This window comes from Erinaceus europaeus, chromosome 17 (assembly GCF_950295315.1).
Source record: "Erinaceus europaeus chromosome 17, mEriEur2.1, whole genome shotgun sequence".
NCBI lineage: Eukaryota > Metazoa > Chordata > Mammalia > Eulipotyphla > Erinaceidae > Erinaceus > Erinaceus europaeus.
Window position 1 is genome coordinate 41,763,380 of NC_080178.1, and position 14,020 is coordinate 41,777,399.

At 49.0% G+C, this 14,020-nt stretch overlaps 1 protein-coding gene and 1 long non-coding RNA gene across 3 annotated transcripts; both read right to left on the bottom strand.

Annotated features, from left to right (window-relative positions):
• Positions 1-8,041: 8,041 nt before the first annotated feature.
• Positions 8,042-13,414, bottom strand: LOC132533988 (coiled-coil domain-containing protein 81-like). 2 transcript variants are annotated; one of them, XM_060177412.1, is made up of 5 exons: positions 12,708-13,414; positions 10,975-11,147; positions 9,751-9,829; positions 9,325-9,545; positions 8,042-8,123 (listed from the first exon to the last, which is right to left on the bottom strand). In XM_060177412.1, exons 1-5 carry the CDS (start codon positions 12,786-12,788, stop codon positions 8,057-8,059), a joined length of 621 nt encoding a protein of 206 aa, XP_060033395.1. In that variant the 5' UTR covers positions 12,789-13,414; the 3' UTR covers positions 8,042-8,056. The 2 variants fall into 2 exon arrangements, with proteins under 2 accessions (XP_060033395.1, XP_060033396.1); XM_060177413.1 differs by lacking the exon at positions 8,042-8,123 and having other exon boundaries at positions 9,134-9,545; positions 12,708-13,411.
• LOC132534014 (uncharacterized) lies at positions 12,236-12,609 on the bottom strand. The gene is made up of 2 exons (XR_009545733.1): positions 12,533-12,609; positions 12,236-12,315 (listed from the first exon to the last, which is right to left on the bottom strand). It is a non-coding gene; the product is annotated as an uncharacterized LOC132534014 (long non-coding RNA).
• Positions 13,415-14,020: the final 606 nt, after the last annotated feature.

Here is a 14,020-nt window from a genome sequence, read left to right on the forward strand (position 1 = left end):
TTGATAATCCAATGATTTATCCATTGTGCCACCTCCCAGACTACAGCCTGTCATTTCTTGATGGGCATTTAGGCTGCTTCCACTCTTAGAAGACTGTACTGGACGTGCTTCATGGATTCTTTCTGGACAACTCTGGGCATTCATAAGAATGGCTGTATTTCTCTCCCAATCCAAACCAAATAATATTGCATCCACTGATCACAACCTAACCAAAGCAACGATTGCCACCTCAACATGCTTCACCTCAGACTGTATCCAGAGACTTCACGTGTGGAATGACAACCCTTCAACTTCATTACTCGGGTGAGACCTTTCCTTTTATAGTAAACTCTAATTTCATCTCAGGTAGTTCACTTTCTAACAAAGTCCCATAATCTAGATATACACCAGTTTCTGTGAGAGAGAGCTTATGTGCACACGTATCCATAAACTACTGTAAAATATATACCTGAAAGCAGAAGTACACTAGAGTTTGCAGTGAGTAACACCCTAACACTTCCTCTCCACTAATCCAAGCTTGGGATCCATGATTGCTCAACAAATTGTTTGGCTTCATATGTTAACTCTCTTTTCAATCACCAGGTTCCAGATGCCACCAGGATGCTGGCTAGGCTTCCCTTGATTGAAGACCCCACCAATGTGTCCTGGAGCTCAGCTTCCCCAGAGACACACTTTACTAGGGAAAGAGAGAGGCAGACTGGGAGTGTGGACCGACCAGTCAACGCCCATGTTCAGCGGGGAAGCAATTACAGAAGCCAGACCTTCTACCTTCTGCAACCCTCAACGACCCTGGGTCCGTGCTCCCAGAGGGCTAGAGAATGGGAAAGCTACCATGGGAGGGGGTGGGTTATGGAGATTGGGTGGTGGGAATTGTGTGGAGTTGTACCCCTCCTACCTTATGTTTTTGTTCACTAATCCTTTCTTAAATAAAAAATTTAAAAATAAAAAAAAGCAGAGCAAAAAAAAAGAATGGCTGTATTTCACTAAATATTGATTTTGATGCTGAGGGGGCATTGCAAGGGGGCCTGATCTGCTCTGGCACATGCTAGGTACACACTAGGGGCTGGGAGGCCTGTGCTCAGCTGCTGGAGAGTCTCCCTGTTGTAGGGGGTGATGCTCAGTGTTTCTGAGAGTTTATTCAGTGCCAGCCTCCCCCCACCCCCACCAAGTGAAGGCTCAGACTTTGGCTTTGGAGTGGAGAATGGTGCAAAGGAAGCTGGGAGTGTGCTGCCTGGACTGTCCCCTCCTTGCTTCCTGTCAGACATACTCTCACCCAGGGCTCCCACTTATGTTTGTTCAAACACAGGTATGTGAGGACATGACTGCACATGTGTGTACATGTGTGTTTTATACATGCACATATGTGTGAGTGCACACATGTACACACAAAAGACTGTATGGAACCAGAAATGAGACGTGAGAGCCCAGGCCATAAACATAAATCAGAGGGGTCAGGTGGTGGCTCACCTCACAGAGAACATATGTTACCCAGGTTCAAGCCATGGATCCCTATCTGAAGGGGGAGCTTCATGAGCAGTGGAGCAGTGCTGCAGGTGGCTCCCCTTCTGTCTCTCCCTCTAATTCTGTCTCTCACTTCTATCTCCCACTATCTCTGTCTCATTTAAAAAATAATGGCTACAGGGAATAGTGGAATCATGCAGGCACTGAGCCCTAGAAATATCCCTGGTGTAAACAAATGTGGAGCAGTACAGGTAACTTTGATTATTCTAGGAATGCTAAGGACATTCTTATTATGTTATTTCTATTAATATACATATACATGTATATCTTACATCTTTATTGTTGATTAAACCATTTTTTTACTGTTTTGTTGGCTGGATAGTGGTTTACAGGACAGTTGTTGACACATGGGTACAATGTCTCATCTGCAGAACATTCTCAAACCTGATTTAGGTCCTTCTGTTTCATCGTGCACCAGAAACCATCCCTCCAAGCACCCCACAGCCCTTTTGCTGCCTCCTTCCCCAGAATCCTTTGCTGTTTTTGTGCAATGCATGAAATACAGTTCAAATTTACTTGGCGTTTTCCCTTTCTGTCCTTGACTGTTAAGATCTGCCTATGAGTGAGATCATCCAATATTCATCCTTCTCTTTTGGGCTAATCCTTCTCACTGGACAGCTACACCTGTTCTAGGGAACTCATGAATGTGCAGATGGTCTGATGCCATTTCTGCAGGGCTGGGAGCAGGGGCAAGGGAGGGACACCCACAATACAGATGACCACTGATGGCTGTCCTTGTCACTGTCTATCCCTAAACTCTCTGTGCAAGAGCAGAAGCCCAGAGATATCTTGTCCCACAGGCCCTAAATGCCCATCTTTTCAGAACCTTCCTCCACATCTGGCTTAAGGATTTCTCCAGACTTTCTGTTGCCAGCCCTGAACCTAAGCTTGTGAGAAATCTAAAAGCCCCACTTGGAGCTCAGCCCTGACAGTACCATAGCTGCTGGTGGGGAGTGAAGTGTGCCACGTGGGGAGTCACTTGAACAGGAGGAAAGTGGTTCAGGGCAGGCACCTGAGCAGTGAGAGAGCAGAGTGGTGGAGCAGTGACTAAACTACACTACACGAGTCATAAGCATGAGATCCTGAGTTGAGTCCTTGACATCGAGTGTGCCAGTGATGTCACTGTGTGACATAGGAAGCAGACACTCAGGAAACCCCTGCTGCCTGCTCTGCCTAGAGCCACACTGCCATCTGTCAGCCACAACAGGCCCCTTTGGTCCAGGTCTTAGTCTCCCCATATCACCCAGTGTGCTGACACACAGTGTAGTGTCCCCAAAGCATAGCTCTGTCCCATGACTCCTGGATTTGGGTTGAAAGATTCATGGGGGTTGGGGGGTGTTCCAGAACATTCATTCCTTCAGAAAAGTCCAGGCTTAGGGAGGCATGATGAGATTCACAAGTAACTGTTCTGGAGGAGAGAGGCAGAAAATAGCTCTTCATACTAAGGCCCTGGGTTCGAGCCCCTGTACCACATGAGAGCACCATGAAAGGTAAAAGGGGTGGGGAGCTTCATGGTGAGGGGAACGGTGCTAGGGTAACATTAGTCTCTCTCTCATTCTCGACACAGTGAAACATTTGAGGCCAGGAGGCCTCTGAGCGATGCAATTACACAAGCACAGGACCTTAGGTTTCTTGCCTTTAGCTACAGAAGGTTGTTACACACAGGGACCCAGGAGGGGGCTGTGATAAAGCCTTGATGTAGGAGGCCCCGAGTTGGAGACCTTCCACTACATGGGAGCACCCTGGATAAAGGCCAGTGGAGGGCTGGCAGAAAAGCTTCCCTGAACAGAACCCTGCTTGGCCCTGTACTCAACCCAGGCTAGAGCCTAGCCCCACCACACTGAAGAAATCTGTCCTGCTGGGGTCTTTCCTGCTCTCCCTCTGAAAGAATTGCCTGGAGTGCTGAAGCCTTGAATGGGGCTCCATGGATTGTGGGACAGTACTTTGATCTTGTCTTTTCTCTAAAAATACAGACTTACAGATTGTCTGGGAAGGTAGCTCAGTCACAATGAGCAGGCATGAGGCCCCTGGATTCCTCCTCTAACAAGGCACCGCATTAGATAAAAAACTGTGGACTGGAAAAATAGTTCACTAGAATAGTGTGCTGCTTTGTCATGTGCATGATCCTGGTTCAAACCTGGCACCCACAGAATTGAGGGAAAGTCAGTGCTGCTTCTCTTTCTCAATAAGTCAGCCCATAGTGGTTAAGTCTTGATGACAAAAAAGAAAAAAAAATATTAAGAGCAAGCAGGCACATAGAAACACTTTATTATTTTAACATCAATTCCAAGAGGAGGTTGGGCTTTTTTAGAAAAGATTGTGGGTGATACACAAGGAGGGTACAGGCACAAGCAGGGATGCACCCCAGCAAGGTGAGGCTGGGTGCCTCTTCCCCAGCTTCTTTGGCAGCAGATGCTGTGGGGAGCATGGACTGGGTGCCAAGGGCATGAGAATGAAGACAGCACTGCACAGCTCGGGGTAAGACTGGGGTCACCCTCCCCACCTGCCCTGGAATTCAGTGATATGGGGTCTAGGGTGAACTTGGAAGATAGGAGGCTGCACTAAGGGGCCAGAGGGGTTGGAGTGGACTAAGGGGAGGGTGTGGAGTGGGGGAAAGGGGGTTGGTGGAGTGAGGTGGAATGGGGAGGGTTGGAGTGGGGGGAGAGAGGTGGAATTGGAAAGGGAGTGGGTTGGGGAGGGGTAGAGTGGGGGAGAATCAGTGGAATGGGAGAGGGGGTGAAGGGGGAAGGAGTGGGTTGGGGGAGGGGTAAGGTGGGGGAGGGAATGGAATGGGACAGGGTTGAAGTGGGGAGGGAGGGGTAATGGTGAGGGGGTGGGTTCAGGGAGGAGTAGAGTGGGGAGGTGTGGGATTTGAGTGGGGGAGGGGTGGGATGGGGATGGGCTGGAATAGAGGAATGGGGAGGGTTGGGCAAGGGGTTTAGATTGGGAGATAGGGGAGTTGAATGGGAGGGATAAGAGTGGCCTGGTGTGGGGTGGGGGTGAGGACAGATGCATAATCCAGAGTTAGGCTGGGAGCACTCTCACCAGCTGTCCTGGTATCCTGACTGTGAGGTTGACAGTGGACTGGGGGTGGGCTGTGGTTCTGGACTAGTCCGAGGGGATCTGAGGCCAGGAGAGGGGAGGACTGGTGGGTGAAGGGAGTGAGGAGAGCTCACCACATCCAGTCTGACTCTGGGTGCCTTCTCCCCAGCTGCCCTGAGGGTGCACTGGGAGTGTGTAAGGTTTGTGGTTGGGTTGGGGGTGATGAAAGGGGTAGGGGCAGGTTGAGTGGTGGGAGTAGGGAGTTGGGGTAAGGAGTTGTTGAGTGGGGTGAATTCTCCCTCAACCCCCCACCCCCCAGTCTACCCCTAACCCCCAGGCCCTGCTACCAGGACAGCTGAGGAGGAGGCACCCAGCCTAACTGGCTGTGATGTTCAGTCCTGGTCCTCAATGCCCACCCCCCCACCACTCCACCCCTCCTCCACACTCAACACCCCTTCACCCCAACTACCCTCCTTTCACCACCACCCCATCTCCTGTCCACCTTCAACCCCATGGCCCTGGCTGCCAGGGAAGCTGGGTGCCTCCCAGCTGCTCTGGCAGCAGGTATTGTGGGCCTGGAGGTAGAAGAGAGATGGGGTGGTGGAAGGAGCACAGGAGGGTGGAGAGGTTTTTAGTGGGGGGAGGGGTGCAGTGGTGGGGGCTGGGGTCAAAAACAGCACAGCACAGCCAATGTTAGGCTGGGTGCCTTGTCCTCAGCTCTCCTGGTAGCAGGTGCTTGTGGGGTTGAGTGTGGACTGGGGGGTGGGGTGGGCAGAGGGTGGGCTAATGGGAGGAGAGTTGGATGGAGGGGAGGAGGGGTGTGGTTAGAGGAGGGGGATGCACAAGTGGGGGTTGGAGGGAGGGTGGACTAATGGGAGTGGGAGGGGGTCTAATGAGGCAGGGGAGAGGACTGGTGGGAGGAGGAGGCTGAAACATCAGTCAGGGTGAGGCTGGGTGTCTCCTCCCTGGCAGCAGGTACAGTGGATGAGGAGGGACAGGGAAGGTGAAGGGAGGAGGGTGGACTTAGAGAGGGGGGTCCAAAAAGGTGAACTTTGGTTGGGGGGGGCAATACACCAAAGCCAAATGGAGGCTGGGTGGCTTTTCCCAGCCATCTGGCAGTGGGTACCTTTAGGGCTGAGAATGGACAGAAAATGGGGGTGGAGGGAGGGTGGAGTAATGGTTGGGTGCATTGATAGTGGGGAGTCCAGTAGGGGTGAGCTGGATGGACTGGTGTGTGTTGGTGAACTTGGAGGGGAGGGGTGCAATAAGGGAGAGGTGTGGATTTGGAGGGGGATTGGTAGACTGGGGTGGGGAGTAGAGTGAGGGTGAGGACAGCACACCACAGCCAGGGTGCTGTGGGGTAAGGGTGGACTGACTGATGGAGGTAGGTAGTGGGCTCTGAGTGGACGTGGACGTGGACGTGGACTGGGGCAAGGGAGGTGGACTGCAGGGTGGATGGTGGATGAGGGGAGGGTGGTGGATGGGGGTGAAGGGGTGGACTGCAGGGTGGTTGGTGGATGAGGGGAGGGTGGTGGATGGGGGGAAGGGGGTGTACTGCTGGATGGGTGGTGGATGAGGGGAGGGTGGTGAATGGGGGAAGGGGGTGGACTGCAGGGTGGGTGGTGGATGAGGGGAGGCTGGTGGATGGGGAAAAGGGAGATAGACTGCAAGGTGGGTGGTGGGCTGGGGTAAGGGTCAACTTGTGTATGAACGGATGGCCAGGGGAGGGATGAAGTGGACTGTGAGGGAAGGGGCTGTGGGTAGGGGGGTGGGTTTGAGGACAGAGCACCACAGCTCAGGTGAGGCTGGGTGCCTTCTCCCCTGACACCCTGGCAGCAGGTTGCTGTGAGGTTGAGGCTGGACTGGTGTCCGGGGTGGGGGTGGAGGACAGCACTCCACCCTAGGGTGAGGCTACATAACTCCTCCCCACAGCTGTCACATTATGTTCTGGGGTGCAGATGGACTGGGGTGACGCTGGGGGTGATCAGGCACACATGGATTCACAAAAGGAGGGAGGACAGACACAATCTTCTCTGCAAGCTCCCAGGTGGCATCCTGCTGGAGTCCCAAGATAACTGGGAGGCGAGGACCGGACTTTGGCTTCACATGAGCATGAGAGACCCTGGCAAGTGTTTGTTGTAGGGCCAGAAGTGGGTCTTGCCCTTGTTGGACGGGTCTCTCTGACACTGTTTACAGCATTTGTAGTCATTGCACTGATCCAAGATAAATAGTTTGTCTGGTGCCCTGAAGTGAAAAAGCACATGTGATGGTGAGAGGCCTTTCTCAAAACTGTGAAAAGGAAACAAGGACAGTGACCGCCCCCCCCCCCCCCCCAGTACCTGTTCCCCTTGCCCCCAGCCTGCCCTTCTCTCACTCACTGCCACAAATGATGGGCCCGACATGGGAGAGGGGGAGGAAACACCTTCCACTAAAATCAAAACATCTTCTCTAGAACAGATTGTATCCCAGTGGGAAAGCTAGCATGGCAGTTGTGCAAAAGACTTGCATGTCTGAGGCTCTGAGGTCCCAGGCTCAATCCTCTGTATCATCATTAGCCAGAGTGAAGGAGTAGAGAGAGTAAGAAGAGTAGGAGGAGAGGAAGGAGGAGGAGGACTTATCCATGGGTTAGCCATGATAACAATTTGTTAATTGGTCACTTAGAATATTTGGGGCTACTGATATAGCCCATTCGTTCTGCAAGTGAGTTTCACTTCCTTTTAAGTTTCAGTTTAATTCCCAGTTCCACTATAAGCCTGACCTAAGGTTCATGAAAAAAAAAAGTTTGTCATATTGAGGCTTTGATAACATCTGAAGGGATAGGCTCCATCTCTTTTGGAAAATTTTTCACCTTCTCAGTCAGGCACATGTTAACTTTCCCCATTGACAAATGAAAACAAAACAAAAGATCATCAGCCTTTCTCAGGCTAACTGTCAACCTCCATGGACTGGGGCTAGAGGCTCTGCTCCTGATGGTGAGTAGAGAGAGAGAGCTGAGAAGAGGGGACAGGCACCCTCTGGGAGGATGGTCTGGGCCTGTTCCCTGCTGGGTGTCTCACTTTGTATAGCACCCATTACCCATGACTCCATTCCTAACTGACTGCCCATTTACCCATGATTCCTCAGCTCTGCTCTTAGAACAGAACATTCCATAAGCCAAGGATGGAAAGTCACTCTCCCTGCTTCAAACTTGTTATTTCCAAAGAGAAATGCCCTGCACCCTCCACAAAAGAAAAACGAAGCTCCCTTGAGTAGAGGCAGACCAAAACACTGTTGGTAGACATTTAGCAGGCAGCACAGCTGTCCCACAATAAACCCAGACTTCTGTCCCTCCTTGGAGTTCTCTTGGCAATCCCCACTCATTTGCATGAAGCTCTATAGACCCACAGATCAGAGTGGAGGAAATGGGGAGAGGGGGCAACTTGCAACCCCAGAATGCAATTACTTGTCAAAGGCCTTGGCATCTTCATCTCGATGATGCTTCAGCGCAACATCTTTATCCCATTCTTTTCTCAGGGGTTGATTGATGGTGTTCCTTCGATCCTCTTCTGCACATCTTTCTGCTAAATGCCTGGAGGGAAGGCAAGAGTCTGACTCCATCCACTGCCACCATCTCCCCCCTAGTCCTCTCTCCTTTGGATTCAGTGGGAAATCTGGTTTTTCTCTCACTCTTTGGAATAAGAGGTAAAGTTGGAGGCCAGGTAGTGGTGCACCTAGTTGAAGGCACACATTGCAGTGTGCAAGGACCTGGGTTCAAGCCTCAGGTCCCCAACTTCAATTACGAAGTGCAACAGGTTTCTCTCTGTTTTTCTCCCAATCTCTACCCAAAATAAATAAAAATTTTTCAACAAAAAAAAAAAAAAAAGAAAAAAAGTCATTAACATGAGTAGATACAGGGAACCCTAGCTGAGGGGTTCAAGACTGCTTGCTTTTAGCCAAAACCCTCTTTCTGTCAATGAAAACCCTCTTTCTGTCAAAAGATGTTTGTTTCTTTTAATTAATCTAAAAACTCATCTCATGGACCTACCCTATGATCCTGCAATTCCTCTCCTGGGGATATATCCTAAGGAACCCAACACACACATCCAAAAGGATCTGTGTACACATATGTTCGTAAGCAGCACAATTTGTAATAGCCAGAACCTGGAAGCAACCCAGGTGTCCAACAGACGAGTGACTGAGCAAGTTGTGGTCTATATACACAATGGGATACTATTCAGTGATAATAAAAAAAATGGTGACTTCACCATTTTCAGCCCATCTTGGATGGAGTGTGAAGAAGTCAGGTTAAATGAAATAAGTCAGAAACAGGATGAATATGGGAAGATCTCACTCCCAGGCAGAAGTTTCAGAAGAGAAAGCACAAGTAGAACCAGAACTGCAGTTTTTGTATTGCACCAAAGTAAAAGACTCTGGGGTGCAGTGGGCGGGGGGCAGTGTCCATGTCCAAAAATGATGACAGAGCATCTAGTGCGGTTTGCATTGTTATGTGGAAAACTGAGAAATGCTATGCATGTGCAAACTATTGTATTTATATTCATATTGTATTTATACTCATTCCATAAGGTGGTTTGTGACATGCAACAGCCTCAGAAGTTGACTGGGGAGTAGAGATGAGAAGCAGGTTGGGGTGAGCTAGGGTCAGTCATGACTCTCCACGTGTCCACACATTTTTCTACTAAGGTTGGTGTCAAGGGGTGGGGGAGGAGAGGGAGAGAAAGGAGGAGAGGGTTATGGTGGGGAAGGAAGGGCCAGGCCCCTTACTTTTCTTGGTTTTTCTGGAACATTTCTTTTTCTTGCTGCAGATTTTTTATGTGGCTGAGGATAAGCTGTCTTCTGTGGCCTGCAGCGGCTTCCACCTGCTGCTTCATGTATTCAATATTTCTCTGCCGCTTCTCGGCCTCCAGGGTCTTCTCATTCTGCCCAAAGTTGGTGAAGGTGCCCATGGGCTCATAGATGGGCAGTCTGGAAGGCCTGTGTTTCAGCTGGAACAGAGAGAGCCAGTGTGAAGGCTGCAGCATTGGGGTACACTGACAGACCCACTGTTTATAGGAAGGAGCCAGGGCACCCAAACTCTCATGAGGAAACCTGGTAGGTGGGTGGGGGCCCAGTATTCTACCCTCCACACACCTACGTTCAGAGTGCTAGGAAGCAGTGTACAGTTCTCAAAATAGCAACCCGTCCACTTACCTGGTATTCCAGTGCTTTCTTATACATTTCTCTCTGCTCAAATTGATGTTTCTTCAGTTCAGCTTTTTGTTCATCAATCCTGATAATTGGAAGAGGAGGAGGTGAGGCCATGGTTTATTCTAATGGAGACCAACATCATCAAAACACACCTAACAAGTAATAGTGGGAATAAGTTCCAAGAAAATAAAAGCTGGTACTTCCTCCTGGAAGCTTCCATTGCACCTGATAGAGACAGGCCTTGGAGCCTGGTGGTGTCTCATCTAGGAGAGCACACATGCTGCCATGTGCAAAGACCTGAGCTCAAGGTCCTCACCTTCAAGGGAGACACATCACAAGCAGTGGAACAATGCTGCAGGTGTCTCTCCTGTTCTCTCCCTCTCTCCCTCTCTCTATTTCTGTCTCTCTCTCTCTCTCACTGTCTTCTCTCTAGCTCTCATAGTCTATCAAAGGAAGGACTGTCAGGTCTATTGCCATACCACCCTGAACATGCCCAATCTCATCTGATCTCAGAATCTAAGCAGGGTTGGACCTGGTTAATACTTAGATGGGAGAAAGGACTGTCAGAAATAGTGAAGCATCAGGGCAACAGGCCCCAAATAACCATAGTGGCAAATAAGAAAGGAATGGAGGGAGGGAGGAAAGGAGGGAACAAGGAGAAAGAGAGAGAGAGAGACTAGCTTTATGGAGGCAGGAATTACCTTCATTTGGGGGAGTCTTCCCCACAGCAATTTCCTTCACTGCTCTCCTGACCTCCTCCCTGACTCAAATGCTCAGCTTCAGGCCAAGTGTAACCAAACACTCTCTTTCATCAGGACTGGGAATTGAGAGAAATGTTCATCCCAGGCTGAGCTACAGGAGAATGGCAGGTATGAGTATTTGGAAGACTTTCCATGATGGCCTGGCCCCTGCTTCTAGTCTGGGCCCCCACACTCCTGACCCTGGGTCCTGGGCTCCCAACAGACTGATGATAAACCTACACTAGGAAGGGTCCCTGCATCAGACTGGCCCCTTCTTCCTCTACTAACACCACTGACCACAAAGCCAAAGGCCATGATCCCAACTGACAACTGTACCTGGCCTCCAAGGCTGTCCTGACACTAAGCATGGTGGCGATGATGGGCTGTGTGGGGATCCTGGTTGGCTGGCTGAGATGTGCTGCAGCACTAGTTGTGCTGCCCTACCCTTCTCCACCGGAGTCTCCCTGCAAGTCCACCAAAAACTCACTCTTGTTTGAGTTGCAGCCGTTCTAGTTGCTCCAAGACTTTCTGGTTTTCTTTCTTTTCCTTGGCCAGTTTACTATTGGCATCTATTTGTTTGAGAAGGTTCTTAGTAAACTCGTTTTTCTTTTCAGTGACAATAGCAGCACTTGCTGGTCGGTTCGCAAAGTAGTATGGATTCTAGGATGAAAGAGGAGCAGTTAATTTCTTTGAGAGGAGCAGGAAAACAACTGATGGGCTAGCAAAATAGCTGGCTTATACAGTGACTGCTTTGTCGTTGGTGAGACCTGGGTTTCAGCCCTACGCCCACCACACTGGAGGAAGCCTCAGTGCTGTAGTTGCTTTCTCCATCTATCTAAAAGAAAAAAGTCATTTTTGGATGTGCCAATGAAGCAGCTACATTTTGAACTCACCTGCTCCAAGGTGACTCTGAGCAGAACTGACCAGAGGTCACAGGTCTTTTTTTCATCTCCATGGTGTGTCTGTTTGTGTGTGTGTGTGTGTGTGTGTGTCCCAAAGCCTTGCATGGTGAACCAAGTCAATACAATGGACTATCTATCAAGTCCTAGAGTTGTCAGGTTAACTAGAAAATGGTTTGAAAAGAGGATGATTTAGGCAGATAAAAATAGAAGCCAAAGATACTAAAAACATGAAAATGGTGGTGAAGCATGTTCACTACCATCTGAAATGAGGTTTTTTGAAACTTCTGCACCTACAGCTCACCTGAGGGTTTTACTGAGGTGGAGACCTTAGTTCTGAGGGTGTGGGAAGGGGCCCAAGATTCTATGGAATGAGCTCCCACCCAGAAAGGAAGTATCACTCTTGTAAAGCCCACAGGAATCCCTTCAATCTGCCCTCCAGAGGGTGGGTTCAAACATTCCCAGACAGGGTTATATGCAAGAGAGAGGCAGAAACAACTCTTACAGAAAAGTGGCATTTCGGATTCCTCTGTGATTTTATAGCATCTGCGACACCAAGGTTATAAGCAGCATTCTTCATGCGTTCTTCTTTTTCTGATTTTAGTCTCAACTTTGCAAGGAAAAAGAAAGTAAACACACACTGGAAATGTCATTCTGTTTTTGAAGGCTACTAACTTTCTCTCTACAAAGACTGTGTTTCAAATGAGTCCAAACTGATTGGGCTTTTCTATGTTTGTTTTGCTCCCTGAGAAAATGTTTCCCAGTCAAGAACTTTCTTTTTCAAACCCAAGGCCTGGTGGCTCTAGCAAGTCAAGCAGAATGGCACCTGAAAATGGATGGCTGTCTATGTTCTTACCTGTACTCATGCAACAGAGTAGAGTAAACCCTCCATTCATCCTCCAGACCCCTCCCCAATGCATTTATATAAGCTGTGAGGAGATCAGAAAGTAGCTTCAGCCCCAAAATGTAGTGCACCAAACAAGACTTTAGTCTGCTCCTGAAAACCTGGCCATGACCCAAACTTCAGTCTCAAATGAAATGCCTGATTTGGCACACTGCCAGGCAGACATGCGCGGGACATCTGCAGTGGCCTTGCCTTGTTTGCTGCCCCCACTGCACCACCTCTCAGTCCAAGCATTCCACTACCTGGTCTTTGAATGCAGTGTCCTTGTCTTTCATTATCTGATATTGATGTAGAATTTGGTCATCCTGTTCTTCTTTTTTTTTTTCTCGACATAAGAATATAGTGCACTGTTGGCCTTGCTGCGTTGCATACACACGTAACAAAGTTCCTACAATGACACCAAGGGTCTATTCCTACCTTTTGCTTTCTTATCTTCACACTTCTTCCTGTGCTCCCCAAGACTGGATTTCTCCAGGAGTGTGTTTGATAAAAGGACATATGAACAGCGATCGGCAAGATGGGTTTGATAGGCTGAGTCCTCGGGTTGCAGGAGTGGCCACAATCCCACTTGATGTGCAGGGTCTATGTTCACTCAGAACCCTTGTTCTCCCAGCCCTGTTTGTGTTCAGTGGCACCCACCCCCATCATTTGTTTGTCTGAGGAGACTGGTACCTGTCCTGCTTTCTCATGATCCCTACAAGTTGTAGTCTCAGAGGTCTTAGGTTCTCTTTTGGTGTTCTTTGATGGACTGGGTGGATGTGGCACACTATAAGAAAACAACAACAGGGAGTCAGGCTGTAGCACAGTGGGTTAAGCGCACATGACACAAAGCACAAGGACCGGCATAAGGATCGCGGTTTGAGTTCCTGGCTCCCCACTTGTAGTGGAGTTGCTTCACAAGCAGTGAAGCAGAACTGCAGGTGTCTATCTTTCTCTCCCCTCTCTCTGTCTTCCCCTTCTCTCTCCATTTCTCTATGTCCTATCCAACAATAATGATAACAATAACTACAACAATAAAACAACAAGGGCAGCAAAAGGGAATAAATAAATATTAAAAAACGACACAATTTCACATCTAGAGTGAAATTAGAGGCAAATATAGCCAAAGGAAGATAGCTCAGTGGTTCTCTTCAGAGCTCTGCATTGTAGAGGGGAGCGACCTGTGTGTTTGATAAGCCTGGATTTCAATAATAGCATGCTTGTTTATACTTGACTTTTGAGCATTACTGACTGCACTTTCTCAGGCATGGAAGGTGCAGAGAACACACACACACACACACACACACACACACATACATACACACACACATACACACACACACACACACACACACACACACACACACTCTTCCTGTGGAATCAACATTCTAAAGCAATGTTACTAAACAAGTTAAGTGAGGTCTCCAGTGTATTTGGCACTGCTAATGACCATGCACAACTAGCTTCCACCTGATAGATTGTGAGCCCTGGACATCCCTGCAGTCCTCACCATGGAGCACAAATGCAGGGACACCATGTGAAGGCATGGATGGAAACATCTAATATCCCTGAATCAAGATAAGACTCAGACTACAGTTAGTAAAGTGTGATCCCCACCTAACCCCCCACAAAAGACCATCATGTTACCTTTTGGTTCTTGTTTTTGTAAAGACAGTCTTATTAGGTTCCACTGTGGTAGACAATATTACGGGTGAAATATTTCCAGATGCTGGAGTGGGTTTTTGACCTGG

What these genes read in the sequence shown, in the direction of transcription:
- LOC132533988 (XM_060177412.1), bottom strand. Translation starts at nt 12,788, where the DNA reads ATGTCCTTTTATCAAACACACTCCTGGAGAAATCCAGTCTTGGGGAGC. An exon ending in TGAAGATAAGAAAGCAAAAG is followed by an intron (nt 11,148 to 12,707) that starts GTAGGAATAGAC and finishes CTTTCATCCTAG; the next exon opens with AATCCATACTACTTTGCGAA. An exon ending in CGGCTGCAACTCAAACAAGA is followed by an intron (nt 9,830 to 10,974) that starts GTGAGTTTTTGG and finishes TCCAATTATCAG; the next exon opens with GATTGATGAACAAAAAGCTG.